Source organism: Orcinus orca, chromosome X (assembly GCF_937001465.1).
Source record: "Orcinus orca chromosome X, mOrcOrc1.1, whole genome shotgun sequence".
In the NCBI taxonomy this organism is placed as follows: Eukaryota; Metazoa; Chordata; class Mammalia; order Artiodactyla; family Delphinidae; genus Orcinus; species Orcinus orca.
This window is the reverse complement of record NC_064580.1, coordinates 90,100,661-90,117,424: the sequence shown is the minus strand read 5'-3', so window position 1 is coordinate 90,117,424 and position 16,764 is coordinate 90,100,661. Positions and strand designations below refer to the sequence as shown.

At 40.3% G+C, this 16,764-nt stretch overlaps 1 protein-coding gene and 1 pseudogene across 2 annotated transcripts; one reads left to right on the top strand and one right to left on the bottom strand.

Annotated features, from left to right (window-relative positions):
- LOC101287598 (nuclear RNA export factor 2-like) overlaps positions 1 to 16,764 on the top strand; it is a 544,209-nt pseudogene that overhangs the window by 305,865 nt on the left and 221,580 nt on the right.
- Positions 6,371 to 7,932, bottom strand: LOC101289626 (protein BEX2-like). Of its 2 annotated transcripts, none has more exons than XM_033417863.2 (3): positions 7,797 to 7,932; positions 7,338 to 7,422; positions 6,371 to 7,008 (listed from the first exon to the last, which is right to left on the bottom strand). In XM_033417863.2, exon 3 carries the CDS (start codon positions 7,001 to 7,003, stop codon positions 6,617 to 6,619), a length of 387 nt encoding a protein of 128 aa, XP_033273754.1. In that variant the 5' UTR covers positions 7,004 to 7,008; positions 7,338 to 7,422; positions 7,797 to 7,932; the 3' UTR covers positions 6,371 to 6,616. The 2 variants fall into 2 exon arrangements, with proteins under 2 accessions (XP_033273754.1, XP_004286567.1); XM_004286519.4 differs by having other exon boundaries at positions 7,692 to 7,903.

The following is a 16,764-nucleotide window of genomic DNA, read 5'->3' as shown; positions in this document are numbered from 1 at the left end:
CCCCCATCTCTGCCAGTGAAGGGGCTTCCTAGTGTGTGGAAACCTTTCCCCCTTCACAGCTGCCTCCAAGAGGTGCAGGTCCTGGCCCTATTATTTTGTCTCTGTTTTTTCTTTTGCCCTACCCAGGTACGTGGGGAGTTTCTTGCCTTTTGAGAAGTCTGAGGTCTTCTGCCAGCCTTCAGTAGGTGTTCTGTAGGAGTTTTTCCACATGTAGATGTATTTCTGATGTATTTGTGGGGAGGAAGGTGATCTCCACGTCTTACTCCTCCACCATCTTGAAGGTCTCTAAAGGCTTAGTTTTAAAGTAATAAAAGTTATTTTTCTGCATAATTTCAGCCTTGGGTTATATGTTGAGAAATGTCTTTAGCATGCTTAAGTTAAATAATCATCTACTTTCTCCCAGTTCTGTTATTATTATATTCAATTTGTCAATCCATTTAAGTAACAACTTTGTTTCAAATAATTCTTAAGGATAGTGGAAAAGGATTATCTTAAAATGTTAAGTGAAAGAGGAGCATACAAAATAGTGTGTACAGTATTATTCAATTTTTATAAAACTAGATTTCATTTGTGAATATTTTGTGTAGAAAAAAGACTAAAGGAAAAGAAACTGAAATATTTAACAAAGTTTAGCAGGATTAAGATGATTTTTTATAATTTCTTCTTTATGCTCCTTTGTGTTTTCCAAAATGAATGTGTACCATTTGCTATCAGAAATTTAAAAAATAAGATTATTTTTTAATTAAAAGATGTGTTGTATCCTAAAATGATTTGGAATGGTATGTTTCAATATAAAGATAATGTAAGCCACATATCTAATTTTAAATTTTCTAGTAATCTCATTTTTTAAAAGAAAAAGTAACTGGTGTAATTAATTTTAAAGTATATTTTATTTAACACTGTATATTCAAAATGCTATCATTTTATCATATAAAAAGTATTGATAAGATATTTTACATTCTTTTTTTATACTATGTGTTTGAAATTCTGTGTGTGCTTTACACTTTTACCTGTCTCAAATTACATTAATCACATTTCAAGTTCTCAATAGCCACATGTGGCTCATGGTTATCATATTGGACACTGCAGATTTGGAACATAAAAATGTCTTGAGTCCCAAATTAGGCTAAATCCTACTCACCTGCTGAACCATTGCTTCAAATTACTTTTGAAATGCAGTTGATATGGATTAGGGGCTACAAACTGAAGTGCCTCTAAGGGCCAGAGAGGAACTATATAATTTGAATAAGAAAATCTGTGTACAAAAAGTTAAACTGAAGCACGTGTCTTTCTAAAGAATTGAAGCCACCACTAGCTCCTTCTAGTCAATTGGTGCACCATGGGAATGCAGGCTTAGGGTTGACAGACTTACTGAGTTTTCATGGAAACTTAAACTCTGGATTTTCTTGTGCAATTTCTCAATTATTAATTATCAATAATGATTCAAAAATTGAACAGCACCTTGTGCGACAAATTGTTTTTACTAAATGTAATCCTTTTTATGCCAACTTTTGACTACTGGGATCAATACATACTTTCAAAAATCCACTAATTTTATTAACTTTGAAACATTAGGCTACTCATTTTTGGTGACCTAAACCTTTTTTTTTTTTTTCATTTTACATGTGTTATAACGTTAACAGCTAACATTTACTGGGAGCTTAGTATATGACAGGCATCTTGCTAAATACTTTCCACATTTTACCAATGAGAGAAATGAAACTAAGGGCGGTTGACCAACTTTGTTTAAGGTCAAAAAACTTGTAAGTGATGTTGCCAATATTTGAACTAAAGTCTGCCTGACTCCAGTCTGTGCTTTTACAAACACTCCTTTAAATCGCCTAGGAGTATCCATGTCTAGGTAATCTACCAATCTCCCTCCCCCCCCCCCCTCTCTCCACACACACACACACACACACACACACACACACACACACACACACACACTCCTCTAGTCCTTTTTCTCTTATCCTCTGTTTCTTTTTTTTTTAGATGTTGGGGGTAGGAGTTATTAATTTATTTTATTTATTTATTTTTGCTGTGTTGGGTCTTCATTTCTGTGTGAGGGCTTTCTCTAGTTGTGGCAAGCGGGGGACATTCTTCATCGTGGTGCACGGGCCTCTCACTATCGCAGCCTCTCTTGTTGCGGAGCACAGGCTCCAGACGTGCAGGCTCAGTAGTTGTGGCTCACGGGCCTAGTTGCTCCGCGGCATGTGGGATCCTCCCAGACCAGGGCTCCAACCCGTGTCCCCTGCATTAGCAGGTAGATTCTCAACCACTGCACCACCAGGGAAACCCCTGTTTCTTTTTCTTTTATCTTTCTCTCCTTTATGCTCATCCTACATCTCCTTTCCAAAACATATTTCCTTTTCCCATTCTTATCTTTCATTTTCATTGCATAGTATTGTCTCTATTTTATCCACCATGATAAGGGAAGCTCTCAGCCAGTGGTGTGCTAAAGCCAGCTCTTACTGGCTCAGGACAGTTAATTATACATATCTCTTCTGAACTTTGCATTAAGTGACATCATGTTGGCAGCTGAAAATCAGCTGTAGTAGGAGTATTTACACAATGGAGATAAGCTAACACTACACATAGTTTACTGGAAACCTAGTTGTTTAACATTTAGTTTATCAGCACACCACTGGCTTTAGCACTGGTTACACATCTGATTTTTTCTGTCTCGGGATCAATGTAGGTGTTAGGTAGCTTATCTGCCCATCTACTTTTCCCTTTGGTTTTGTAAGTTCTGTTATTTTCTGGAACCCAAACTCTTACATTAACTCCCTAGCTTATTACATTGATTCTTAATGTGTATGGTGAATTTTAGTTCTTTGACATTCAGAAGACAACTTTATTTTCCAGTTATGCATGAAATGAAATTCCTTTTTATTCTTTTTAAAGAGATCTATTTTTAGTACCTTGACTATGCATTAACTGATATCTTTTCTGAATACATTTCCTCACTGGGACAGCTGGATATTATGGTCAGAACCCCCTTCAGCTCATTTTGCTTTAATTTTTGTCCTGTTTTTGCATGTTTCCTTCTCTTATGGCACATTTATGCCTTCTATTTCATAGCTTTTTCCCTTAAAAATCTTCTAAAATATTCCTTGGACTTCTACCTGTTTTAACTTCAAGTCTCTTAAAGGATTTCCAAGACCTTGCTTCTTATGGGCATATTATTATTATTTTCCTTCCTGGAGCATTTCCATGTTCCTGCTTTCATTGGACAACTCCCAAATGATGCTGATTGGAATACTAGATCTTTGCAACCTTTTTAGTATCACATTCACAGATAATTTATTGTGTTATTCACAGAGATGGAAAGCCATGTTCATTATCTATCAGATTTATCCATTTAGAACTCTCAGAGGGCATCCTCATTTTCAAGATTTGAGGTCCTGGGGACCCACAAATTATATCCTCCATGTTTTTATCTTTTTTCTTTTTTGGATGCACCATGCAGCTTGTGGGTTCTTAGTTCCCTGACCAGGGATTGAACCCGGCCCTAGCAGTGAAAGTGCCGAGTCCTGACCACTGGACCGTCAGGGAATTCCCATCCTCCATGTATTTACATTAGTCCTCTGAATTTTGTGTTTCTTGGGAAAAAAAAGACTTCTTAAAAACATACCCCATGCCTTATTCAATCAAACTAGATGATAAAATAGTTTCATATACCTGCTTGCTCATCCTGTTATCTCAGTCCTATGTTTCCTCTAACCGTAAGAGCACTTTTTTTTTGTAGGTATTTACTCAACCACAGGAATGATTAGTAATATGATGATTTATACCTGCATCTTTCCAACTTTGCCAGCCTGACAGCCACTTTTTCTATCCAATTGCGTTTCTTTCTGGAGTTAAACAGATTATTTTGGCAAATTTGATTAAATATAACTGTTTTCGGGCTTCCCTGGTGGCACAGTGGTTGAGAGTCCGCCTGTCGATGCAGGGGACACGGGTTCGTGCCCCGGTCTGGGAAGATCCCACATGCCGCGGAGCGGCTGGGCCCGTGAGCCATGGCCGCTGAGCCTGCATGTCTGGAGCTTGTGCTCCACAACGGGAGAGGCCACAGCAGTGAGAGGCCCGCGTACAGCTAAAAAGAAAAAAATACCTTTAAAAAATATATATATAACTGTTTTCCAATACTTCTGCAAAATGCAGGTGTCAGAATCTCAAATGACTGTTTTGGGTTATGAAGTTGTCTGTGTAATTCCCCTTCCTGACCCTGACTCTACCCTATATTTTCATTGCATAGAACAGACTAGTTTCTCTCTTAATATTTGCTAGATTTTCAGAATCTGTGGCTTCAGGTCTATGTTGGATATGAGACTCTTTTTCAAACACACACTCTTGTCAATTTCCCAGTAGAAAACTTTACATTAGGTTGTTCCTGTTATTTGCAACCTGACAAGGCCAATATTGTTGGCCAATTTATTTTTTGTTAACATGTAGTTTGTGGTTAAAATTTTATTTTTTGTTGGTTTATATAGTTTGGGGTTAAAAAATATGAGACCACTGGAAATTTGAACAATGACTGGATATTAAATAATTGTTTCCCACATTTGTTTGTGATTATGGTACTGTGGTTATGTTTTAAAAGCATAATTATCCTTTAGATATACATACTGTATCAGCTAACCATTGTTGTGTAACAAATTACCCCCAAATTTAGCAACTTAAAACCACACACATTTATTGTCCTAGAGATTCTGTGAATCAGAAGTCTGGGTGTGGCTAATCTGTGTCTTCTGCCTCGGGGTCTTTTGCAAATCTGCAATCAATTTGTTGGCCAGGGCCAGGGTCTTATCTGAAGGCTTGAGTAGGGAAGCATCTGTTTCCAAACTCACTTATGTTTTTTGGCAAGATTCACTCCCTCAAGAGCTATAGAACTGAGAGTCTTAGTTCCTCACTGCCCGTTGGCTGTAAGACTCTCAGGATTTTGCCATACGGGCCTCTCCAACATGGCAGCTTGTTTCATCAAAGCCAGCAAGGGGGTAGGGGACAGGGAGAGAGCCTCCTAGCAAGAGAGAAGTCATAATCTTCTGTAATGCAATCACAGAAGTTACAACACATCATTTTTGCTGTATTCTATTGATTAGAAGTAAGACAGTGATTTTGCCTACATTCAATAGGAGAGAAAATTAAACCAAGGCATGAATACCATATCCATAAGTAATTTGAAATCTACATATCTTTCTGTCAGTGAGAATGTTTTAAGTGCCTCCATTGCATTTATAAGCTCACTGAAGAGTTCTTTGGATCTGGATCTATTATTGGCCTTTATTTCTTTTTTGCACAAGTAATCCATATTCCTTAAGAAAAATGTAGTTTAATACAAAGAAAAAAATCACCCAATATCCCTCAAGAGATAACCACTGTTAACTTTTTAGTGTATACACTTTCAATTTTTATGTAGTAAATCTAAAGGTCTTTAAATTTTTCTCATCCTTTGCATTTTAATGCTTCTCTCCATTGAATTCAGATATTCATCTTTATGTTCTTCTAATTATTCTTGTTCCTACTGAAGAATTGAGATCATAGTAAGGATATACACACCAGTAGCCTTTTAAATGTTAATGTGCATTAGAATCACCAGGGAAGTTTGTTAAAAACTAAAGTTCTGGAACTCCATTCAGTAGATTTGGAGTGGGACATTTTCAAGAAACTCCTCAGGTGATTTTCACACAGGTGGCTGATCAGCATACTTTTAGAAACACTAGGACATTATTAAATAAATTCAGTGTTCCATTAGAAATTGCAGGTAATCTCCTCTAGAGAACTGAAGTTACATATCCAATGTTATTTTATTCAGGGATGGAATGAGACAAGAACTCAGAGCTCCTGATGCAATTGTTATTAATCGTACTTTGTTAAGTTTTTGTCAGGCAGAAATCACACCTTGACTAGCAGAAATTGCAGACCTGAAGGGGAAGAGGGATGCTGTATTGGGCAGATCTATCTTTGGGGACTCTGCTAAATATTTGAAGGGAAAACTTATGGGGAGGTGGTTCTTGCCTAATATGTGGGGATGGGGGCAAAAATAGGGAAACACAGCTTACACACTCCTGACCTTGTTTCACAGTCATGTAAAGCAAATATAGTTCCTAATTTATAAAGAATTCCTGGGTTTATTCATCTGGCTAAAAGATCCAAATTTAGGGACCAAGTATTTATTGTGACCCTATGGCTCTCATACAGTCATTAAAAATAGTTTGCATATCTTCTCAAACTAAATTATAAAAGAAAACACATCAAACCATCTCACAGAATCGAGTCCCTGTATTAATCTTTTGGTACATTTAATTTCAGCATTTTCTCCTCATGTATTAGATAAATATGAGATTTGAAATAAAAAAGAATACATAGATTGCTTTTTAAAACTGCTTTATTAACTTCACAGTATATAATAAGCATCTTGCCATGCAATAGGTAAAATTCTTCTGCTAACAGAATCTTACAGACTGGGTCAAAAACACATTCAACTAGAAGCTGGTAATATGAGACCCACCAGAAATGAGTGGCATCAACAGGTTTACAACAAAGGTACATCATGAACATGTAAGTTTAGGAAGCAGGTGTGTCTCCCTACTAACTTCAGGGAAAACATCAGGATTCAAGGCATAAGGCAAAACTCATCATAATGGTCATGGTGAGGGGGGTCAGTGCTAACTGCCCGCAGACTATGACTCAACTGCTTTTCCCTCAGCTTTTGCATGAGTTGTCTCATCTCTTCCCCAATCCTTTCCATATTCTCCTCTCTCATCCTTGCCTGTGGCTCTTCAAGCCTCTGAGTCATGTCCCATCTATACTGCAGGATGGGCTGCCTAACATGGAACCGCCTATCATTTCCTCCAGGTACACAATATTCACCGGATCCCGAAGGTAGGGCCAAAGGCTCTCCTTTATTAGCAACTTGCTCTTTTTCATCCTTTTTATCATTTTCCTCGTTGGCATTTTCCATGTTGATATTTTTCATCACTTGTTCCTCTTTGGATGCCATTGCTCCTAGGAGACAAAAGACAAGAAAAAGGGCTGCATTTTTCGTGGATAGACCAGCACCAAGGACAGAGGCCTGGATAGCATGTGTTATTATTATTTTTTAAATTTCATTTTCCCACCTGAAAGGCTTCATAAGCCCTCTAGGGGGCCCCCAGTCCGAGCCCTCCCCCACTCAGTTCTTTCCCTCCCTCCTCCCAAACCCACCATTTTCCTTACTGATCCCTCCCCCAGGCCTCTCCAAACAACAAAGTGGAGGACAGGGCATGGGGAAGGTGGCGGGGCGGGGGTATGACGGGGCTCTGCACCCACCCACACACACCGTCCCCTGCACCGACCTGGGCCTATCCTTGCTGTCTCCTCCTCCTCCCGATTCTCGCTGCAAGTGCGTCGCCGCAACACTTGACACTTAGATCCGCAGACCTGCAGAAGGCAGGGATGGAGGGAGCGAGTACTGTCGCCAAGCTCTCGGCGTTGAACCACCGCCCCTCACCGCCTACCCCCCGCCGCCACCCCCGACCTGCGTCCACCGCCCCCTTCCCGGGTTCACCATTGCCCTGCAGGAACTCAGGGATGATTTCCCATTGCTCTTAAGTTGCTTTGAGGCCTGGAACCCTGCTGCCCCTGCAACCCTCACGCCAGGGGACCCCTATTTCTGTTCCCAAGAAAGCAAGGGTGTGGAGAGAGCTCACCGGGACCTGCCGCGGTGATCCCCTGCGCAGAACCCGTGCACCGGCCTCTGGGGTTGGCTGGCCGCTGCCTCCCAGGCGTCAGCGCGTGGGCCTCGGGGCCCTTACCTGCTCCGCTTCCCCCGGGCCCGATGCCAGCCCGCCGTGCGCAGGGCAGCGGGGAGCTGGTACCCAGACACGAGTGACGACTGCACCAAAGGCTGCGTCGCTCTGCAGCTCGCGGTCACGTGAGGGCTTCGCGTCACCGCGGACCTCGCCCTCAGATCCTCCTCCCCACCCACCCGGGCTGACGCAGAGTTCAACAGGACCCTCCCCTCCACCTCAGCAAGCAAGATCTCCCCCTACACGCAGCTGTGCGCTACGTCCAGTTCCTCAGCTTGGTCCTTTCCGATCCGAGGGCCCACAGGCGGCCTCACTGCCCTTATGTTTGGGGTTTGACCTTCTCTAGTTACCAGGGAGAGTCTGCATCTCCCTTCCCACCACTCCAAGGCCTTGGTATTGACTTTGGCCCTTTCTGCTTTTTTCTCCTGTTCTCACTAGCTGTATATTATTTGCTTCCTAGTAATTTCTCTTTATTTCCTTTTTAAAAATCAGTATGCCTCTAAAAAACCTGAAAATTAGGAAATTTCGTTTTTTGAAAGACATGTCTCAAGTTGGGGAAGTAAAAAAAAAAAAAAGAAAACTCATTGTTTATGTTCTCTTGCACCACACAGAAAGTATTTTCTTTGGGCTCCACACAACTTCATTTTTAGAATATTCTAGCTTGTTTCAGAATTTTATGGAATTAAAAAAATGGGGGAAATCTTTCTAAACACAGTCGCGATGTTTTGAAAATTATCTGTGAAGTTAATATTCACGGAGAAGTCTGATTGTCAAATCTTGGCTATTTTATGAAATAATCTGCCTTTATATTCCTTCTGGGACAGATTTCAAGTTTTATTAATAAACATTTACATTTTATTCTACTATAATAAACATTCATTAAATATGGAAAAGCATTTGCTGGCAACTGAAGTCATCTGCTTAAATTTAACAGCTGTTATTAAAGTTGGTTTTGAAGACCTAAGCAAAGGGAAGAGCTATGAGGCTGATGCAGGTTGAGGGATGCAGAGATAATCGCATCACCACTGCCCTATCAAGAGGTTGGGAAGGGGCTGGTCTTCCTGCTGCCACATTCCAGAGCCTCCCATTTCCTACATTCAGGCTCCTGATTGTTTCTTACTCCAAAAATATAGATGGACAGGTGACCAAGGTCTTGACCTGAGTAAATTCCTTTGGTTCCTTCCCTCCATTTCTTCCCCAAAATCCTACCTAGTGACTTATCTCCCACATAGATGAGGGGTTTGTTCTCATACTCGAAACCAGATGGGGCTCTTCTACACCTCTGTGGTGGGGGATTACAATAATTGTAGAAAAGTAATTCCTTCAGAGAGAGCCTCCCAGGTCTGCCTGCTCTCTCCTTTTTTTCACCTTGTCCAAGTGGAAACCTCTTTGGGACCTTTCTGCTATCTCTCACCTGGCTTGGGAAGTGCAGAGAGTTGAGATCCTCACCCTTACCTCCTCACCTCCAGTGCACTCAGGAAGAAGCCAGCCTTGCTGCAGGATCACTATCTTCCAGTCCATACCCACCCTGATACTCCCTCACTTATGCCAGGGTCCAAGGAACATTCTCTGCTGACAATTCTGAGTAACCTTATATTAGGCATGCAAACAAGGAAGTCTGTGGAACACCTTAAATGTTATTCAAAATTATCTGTATGGGGGGTGATTATATATTCACATTTTTGTGGGAAGAAAGGCTATAATTTTTAGAAGATTCTCAAAAGAGGCTGTGGTTCTTTGCCCCTAAAAAAGGTTAAAAGTGTCTATATATGCTGTCTCACTAACTCTAGTCATTTATTCTCACCTTAGACCTGCTTCTTTTCCCTTTGTTTTCTGCCTTAGTATCCACCCATTGGCCAACTCAGAACCAGGCCATCATCCTTGAATCCTTCTTCATTGTCTCTCATATTCAATTAATAACCAAATCGGGCTAAGACTCTATTTATGTCTTTTAATAACAGCATCATGGAGCTATAATCCACATATCATACAATATCCATTTAAAGTGTACACTTCAATGATGTTTACTTTATTCACAGATATGTACAACCATCACCACAGTCAATTTTAGAACATTTTCATCACCTCAAAAAAAAATTCAGAAAGTACTCTTTAACTATCACTCTCCTATCCTCCCATCCTCTCCAGGTCAAAGCAACCATACAAAGCAAACGTACTTTCTATCTCTGTAGATTTCCCCATTCTGAACATTTCATATAAATGAAACCATATATAATATGTGTTCTTTTGGGGCTCACTTCTTGATTTAGCATAATGTTTTCATACTTCATAGCAATAATATAATTAATCATTTGAGGAACTGCCAAAATGTTTTCCACAGTGTTGACCCTTTTACATACCTACCAACACTGTATGAGAGTTCTGAATTTGCCACATCCTCACCATTTGTTATCATATGAAATTTTGATTCTACTCATATTAGTGGGCATGAATTGTTGACTGAAAAACAGTTCACAACATGATAACTGTCAGTTCAGTTTGATTTGGGGACTTACTGAGGACTGTAGCCTGGGAGACAGCCTCTCAGATAGCTCTGAGGAACTGCTCCAAAGAGTTCAGGGGAGAGGTCAGTGTATATATACATAGTTTTGGTGAAGGGAGTATGTGCAATCAAGCACACATCTCAGTAGAAGGTTGCTGCTAGTCATGGGAAGGTTTCTGCTACTCACGAGGACCAGATGTCTCTGTTAATGATTTTAAGTGCTTTTCTAGGTATGAGAAGATGCAAAAAATTGGGTTCATAAAATTTTCTTCTGAAAATATTTGATTATCTGATGGATTTGAAGGCCTGTTCTGCCAGTTTTCCCAGAGCACAGAGTGCCTCATTCGTGATCTCTGCCCTGATCTCCTTTCAGGGTGTGTTAAAGGTCTGTAACTTCAGTGGCTAAGTTACTTCATTCTTATAGAACCAGGTGGCAATTGCCATATTTTTGTAGTCAGGGCCCCCCCAATGCTCCCTCCCCCGCTCCATGGTCATAAAATTGACCATGTTTTGGGAGGCATTTCATGACCATTTTGTCCCACAGTACTGGGAATGTTCATTCCTAGGTCAGGCTAAGATTTCATTGATAGACCATTCAATGTGGTATTACTGGACTAGGCCCCGTTAACAGTAGCCAAAAGTCTTTGGATCATCTGACTTACTAGTCTGCTATGGTCCAAGAAATGATTCCCTCTTATTGCTTCCTCCCATATCTAGAGTTACACTATTACAATCAATTGATCTTATAGAACTATGTATTTGGTCAACCGTTTCAAGTCACCTAGTCATCATTTTATCAGAGGCACAGTCATACATTTGGTAATATAAGAAGCAACAATCTTGTAAAATGGGCAGAATACAAGTAATATAGATAGTAGCATTAGTAAGGTCATAAGCAAGAATTTAAGCCAAGAACTTCCATTAGGTGCATCCCAGTATATCCCCAGGTCATCTGATTTAGTCTGTTCTGTACCAATCCTTGTCTTTAAGGGAAATGATATATTGGCATTGTTCATAAGGCACCCAGCCCAATTTCCTAGTGTTATGAGACTGATTATCCTTAGTATGGTTTAATTGTTCCCAACACAAGGGAGATCTTTAAACTTAAACGACTGTGGTCTGGTGTTAACCATATAAATCAATCCCATAACAGGGAGCTTACATTCTTTGACTGAAATTTAGCTCTTTGCTCTGATTGAGCTTAAGTGACTTTAAAAGAAAATTCATATTTATTATTATGGTCAGAGCAAGTAGATTGATTGTCCAAGTGAGGGGCTCCCATCTAGTAATATCAATAGTAGCCTGAACAAAACTGTAACTTCTTTCTTCTAGAATACATTTCCTAAGGGCCATCCAATTAGAGCCTTGGAAAGGAGAAATCCACCAAGGTAACCCAGAAGTACTGAATGTAGGTAATTGAACATAAACCCAACAATTGGATTGGTTTCTTTTTCTTTTTTGAAACTTACATATGATTGAACCCAAGAAAGAAATACATTTGGTTCATAAGCAAAAGTGTGAGCAGTTATCAAAGTAATTGGTATACAGGCCTGGTCTGGCATCTTGGGTCAGCTGGCTACTTCAGATGTCATCTTCTTCTCACTTTGGTCTCTTAGTTTCTCCTCTGTTTGAGTGTTGTTTTAAGGTGAGTTTGAGGTCAACAGCCTTCCCTATAGACCAGTCCAGTGCAAGGACCTTTTCTAAGTGGAAAATATGAATCCAAGAGTTAATTCCCTTCAGTTTTGCTGTACATGAGCTAGTTAAGAGCACATAAAGTTCTTTCAATCTAGGTTGGAGTTAGTCCTTTAAATGATGTCTTTTCCAGTATGCATAACCTGCTGGTTGCAGGTCATGGAGCAGCTGATCTCCATCTCCATCTTGCTTCAGAAACAAGCTTAGACTATTTGCAGTAACCAAAATATGGAAGCAACCTAAATGTCTAGGCAGATGAATGGATAAAGAAGATGTGGGGTGTGTGTGTGTGTGTGTGTGTGTGTGTGTGTGTGTGTGTGTGTGTGTATACACACACACAATGGAATAGACTCAGCCATAAAAAAGAATGAAATAATGCCATTTGCAGCAACATGGATGGACTTGGATATAATCATACTAAGTGAAGTAAGTCAGACAGAGAAAGACAAATATCATATGATATCACTTATATGTGAAATCTAAAAACATGATACAAATGAACTTACTTATAAAACAGAAATCGACTCGCAGACATAGAAAACAAACTTACGGTTACCAATGGGGCAGGGGGGCAGGGATAAATTAGGAATTTGGGATTAATAGATACACACTACTATATATAAAATAGATAAACAACAAGGACCTACTGTATAGCATAGGGAACTATAGTCAATATTTTGTAATAACCTACAATGGAAAAGAATCTGAAAAATAATATATATATATAATGTATATATTATATATATATAAAAAACTGAATCACTTTGCTGTACACCTGAAACATTGTAAATCAACTGTACTTCAATTAAAAATGTATAAATAGAAAAAAGAAACAAGCTTAGAATGTCCTTTTAATAATTCAATTAAATTTTACAATAATGTAACATAGTAATGAGGAATAATGGGTGAGTAATAAGGAAGTGAGTCTTAGACAAACAACATTAGAATTTAATATCCACAAAGGTATACTGCTGAAACAAATTTTTTCTTTCTAAATTTACCCGCATTTCCACCAAATATAGCCAAATTAAGACGAATTTGTTTGCAAATAATTCTGGTTTCAATACACTTGGCCTGACTACTTACATAAGTGTAGTTGATCATACAGGCTCTTTTAAAACTGGCTTTCCATCAGATTCTGCCTGCAATATCTATAGATTTGGGCGAATTCCTCTCTTCCTGAGATTCCCAAAATATCTTGAGATTCTTGCACCTGTCAGGAGGTGTACTGCTTTACTTACCTGATAAGGCAGCTGGGAACCTAAGAGTTTCCTATCTATGGAGGGATCAGGTAGAGAGAAAAGATAAATTTTTAAATTCTGCTTACAAAAGAATAATTTACCAAACTGCTCTAAGTCATAATTAGCTTGAGGGGAAGTGTTTCTTAATATCTGGAAAACACAGATTAAAAGCCATTAACATTTTAGACAGAAACCATAAAAATTATAACAATATTCATAATTCAGTGTTATGTAACTAATCCTTGATCTCTTGTTAACAGTTTTATAAAGCCATCAGGGTTTCCATTCCTTAATGTTTTATCCAGTTCAGCGGTATGATCTGAAAGTTATCAGAAACCTGTACTTGTCAAAAAGTCCTTTCTATGAATCTTCCTGAAGATGAAGTATTTTTGCAAAGACATCAAAGTAAACCTAAAACTGTCTATGAATGAAAAAAGACTTAAGAAGGCATGGTTAAAGAACTGATTACAATGCAATTGACAAAGAAACTCAGTTACTGTTGTGACATACAACATTTTAACATAATAACTAGATTATGACCAATAACATTTTATCAGGCCGTATTTAATTTTTAGAAATTCCATATAATTTCTAGAATATTTAAAATAACGTTTACCCATACCATACAACATCGAAAGGTTTCTTACTCAGTGCTTGACAGTGCTTCCCATGTAATTCAACATATCAAATGAACCTAATTAGTTTAATATCTCTCTTTGGGATGTTTCATGGGCCCTTTGAAGCCCTTCCAAAGTTAGTAAGAGGTCCAAGGAACTTCACTGGAATTTGAGTTGGAAGTTTGTCAAAAAATATCAAAAGGCCTTCAAACACGTGCTCAAATAGGATCATATGTCACTGTGAAACAATACTTATTCACTTAACCAAAGTGACAGTAAAATATTTCAAAGGCAAATACAGAAAGTTGTAGCAGGTTACCAGTTAAAGGTAAAGAAACTTTACAATCTGTTATCAAAAGCAGATCAATAGTTAAAGAAAACTGTGCCCTGTTAACAGAGACAGAAACCAAATTCAGGTTTGAACCACTTTACCTTTAATATTAGAACTCAATTAAATTTATTCTAATCTTAGTCAGTTCTGACCACACATAGAATACCATTATAAATATTTTTTTTCTTTCCCAGGAACCTTCTACAAATTTCTATGTCCATATTAATTTGACCCTTATTTTCTTTCTTATTTAGAAATAACCAGCATTGAGACAAAATTGCTTTCTTTCCCTTAACAAAATGCAATTTCAGGGGTTTCCCTGATGGCGCAGTGGTTGAGAGTCCACCTGCCGATGCAGGGCACACGGGTTCGTGCCCCGGTCCGGGAGGATCTCACATGCCGCGGAGCAGCTGGACCTGTGAGCCATGGCTCCTGAGCCTGCGCATCCGGAGCCTGTGCTCCACAACGGGAGGGGCCACAACAGTGAGAGGCCCACTTACCGCAAAAAAAAAAAAAAATGCAATTTCATTCCTCATACCTTCTTTTTTTTAGATTTATTTTATTTATTTATTTGTTTGTTTATTTATTTATTTTTGGCTATGTTGGGTCTTTATTGCTGCGTGCGAGCTTTCTCTAGTTGTGGCGAGCGGGGGCTACCCTTCATTTTGGTATGCAGGCTTCTCATTGTGATGGCTTCTCTTGTTGCAGGGCATGGTCTCTAGGCATGTGGGCTTCAGTAGTTGTGGCATGTGGGCTTCAGCAGTTGTGGCTCGCAGGCTCTAGAGTGTAGGCTCCGTAGTTGTGGCGCGTGGGCTTAGTTACTCTGCAGCATGTGAGATCTTCCCAGACCAGGGCTCGATCCTGTGTCCCCTGCATTTACAGGTGGATTCTTAACCACTGCACCACCAGGGAAGCCCCTCATACTTTCTTATACTGAAAACACACATCGTACTTTCCTTGTATACTGAAATGTTTCCCTTATTATTTCTAGTAGCTTTAATTACAGATTTAAATTAGAATTCTCAATTCTTAAAAACCTTAATTTCTAGTAAAAAGTAAGAAGTAAGCAGTTGTGAACTGTCTTTTACATTAGCATTCTGTAGATTGGCAAACTTATAAATACCAATAATAATTTCTAAAATTATGTGCTTTCTTATAGAAAATGTCCTAGCATGGCAACAAACATATTTATTAATAGTCTTAAATATCTTCAGTTTCTGTGTAAAAGGAAGCCAATATTCAGTAATTAATGTTTCAGTATATTACTTTATTTGGGAATGGCTTTTAGTTATTCAATAAAATTTCACCATTTAACTTAATTTAGCAAAACTCTAAAGTTTCAAGTTACCAAAGTATGGAGAGATTATTTTAAAGTAGATATTCTTAAAATATAATTATTCCTGGGTCAGAGGGGAAGATGGCAGAACAGTAAAACGCGATCACCTTCCTCCCCACAGATACACCAGAAATACATCTATACGTGGAGCAACTCCTACAGAACACCTACCGAATGCTGGCAGAAGACCTCAGACCTCCCAAAAGGCAAGAAACTCCCCATGTACCTGGATAGGGCAAAAGAAAAAAAGAAAAAACAGAGACAAAAGAATAGGGACAGCACCTGCACCAGTGGGAGGGAGCTGTGAAGAAGGAAAGGTTTCCACACACTAGGAAGCCCCTTCGCGGGCAGAGACTGCGGGAGGCGGAGGGGGGAGCTTCCGAGCCGTGGAGGAGAGCACAGCAACAGGGGTGCGGAGGGCAAAGCAGGGAGATTCCTGCACAGAGGATCGGTGCCGACCAGCACTCACCAGCTTGAGAGGCTTGTCTGCTCACCCGCCGGGCTGCGAGCTGAGGCTCAGGCTTTGGTCGGAGCGCAGGGAGAGGACTGGGGTTGGCTGCGTGCACACAGCCTGAAGGGGTTAGTGCACCACGACTAGCCGGGAGGGAGTCCGGGAAAAGGTCTGGAGCTGCCGAAGAGGCAAGAGACTTTTTCTTCCCTCTTTGTTTCCTGGTACGCGAGGAGAGGGGATTGAGAGCGCTGCTTAAAGGAACTCCAGAGACGGGCGCGAGCCGCGGCTAAAAGCGCGGACCCCAGAGACGGGCGGGAGATGCTAAGGCTGCTGCTGCCGCCACCAAGGGGCCTGTGTGCGAGCACAGGTCACTATCCACACCCCTCTTCCAGGGAGCCTGTGCAGCCCGCCACTGCCAGGTTCCCGGGATCCAGGGACAACTTCCTCGGGAGAACGCACGGTGGGCCTCAGGCAGGTGCAACATCACGCCGGCCTCTGCCACCACAGGCTCGCCCCGCACTCTGCACCACTCCCTCCCCCGCGGCCTGAGTGAGCCAGAGCCCCCGAATCAGCGGATCCTTTAACCCTGTCCTGTCTGAGCAAAAAACAGACGCCTTCCAGCGACCTACACGCAGAGGCGGGGCCAAATCCAAAGCTGAGCCCCTGGGAGCTATGAGAACAAAGAAGAGAAAGGGAACTCTCTCCCAGCAGCCTCAGAAGCAGCGGATTAAAGCTCCACAATCAACTTGATGTACCCTGCATCTGTGGAATATGTGAATAGACAATGAATCATCCAAAACTGA

What these genes read in the sequence shown, in the direction of transcription:
- LOC101289626 (XM_033417863.2), bottom strand. Translation starts at nt 7,003, where the DNA reads ATGGCATCCAAAGAGGAACAAGTGATGAAAAATATCAACATGGAAAAT.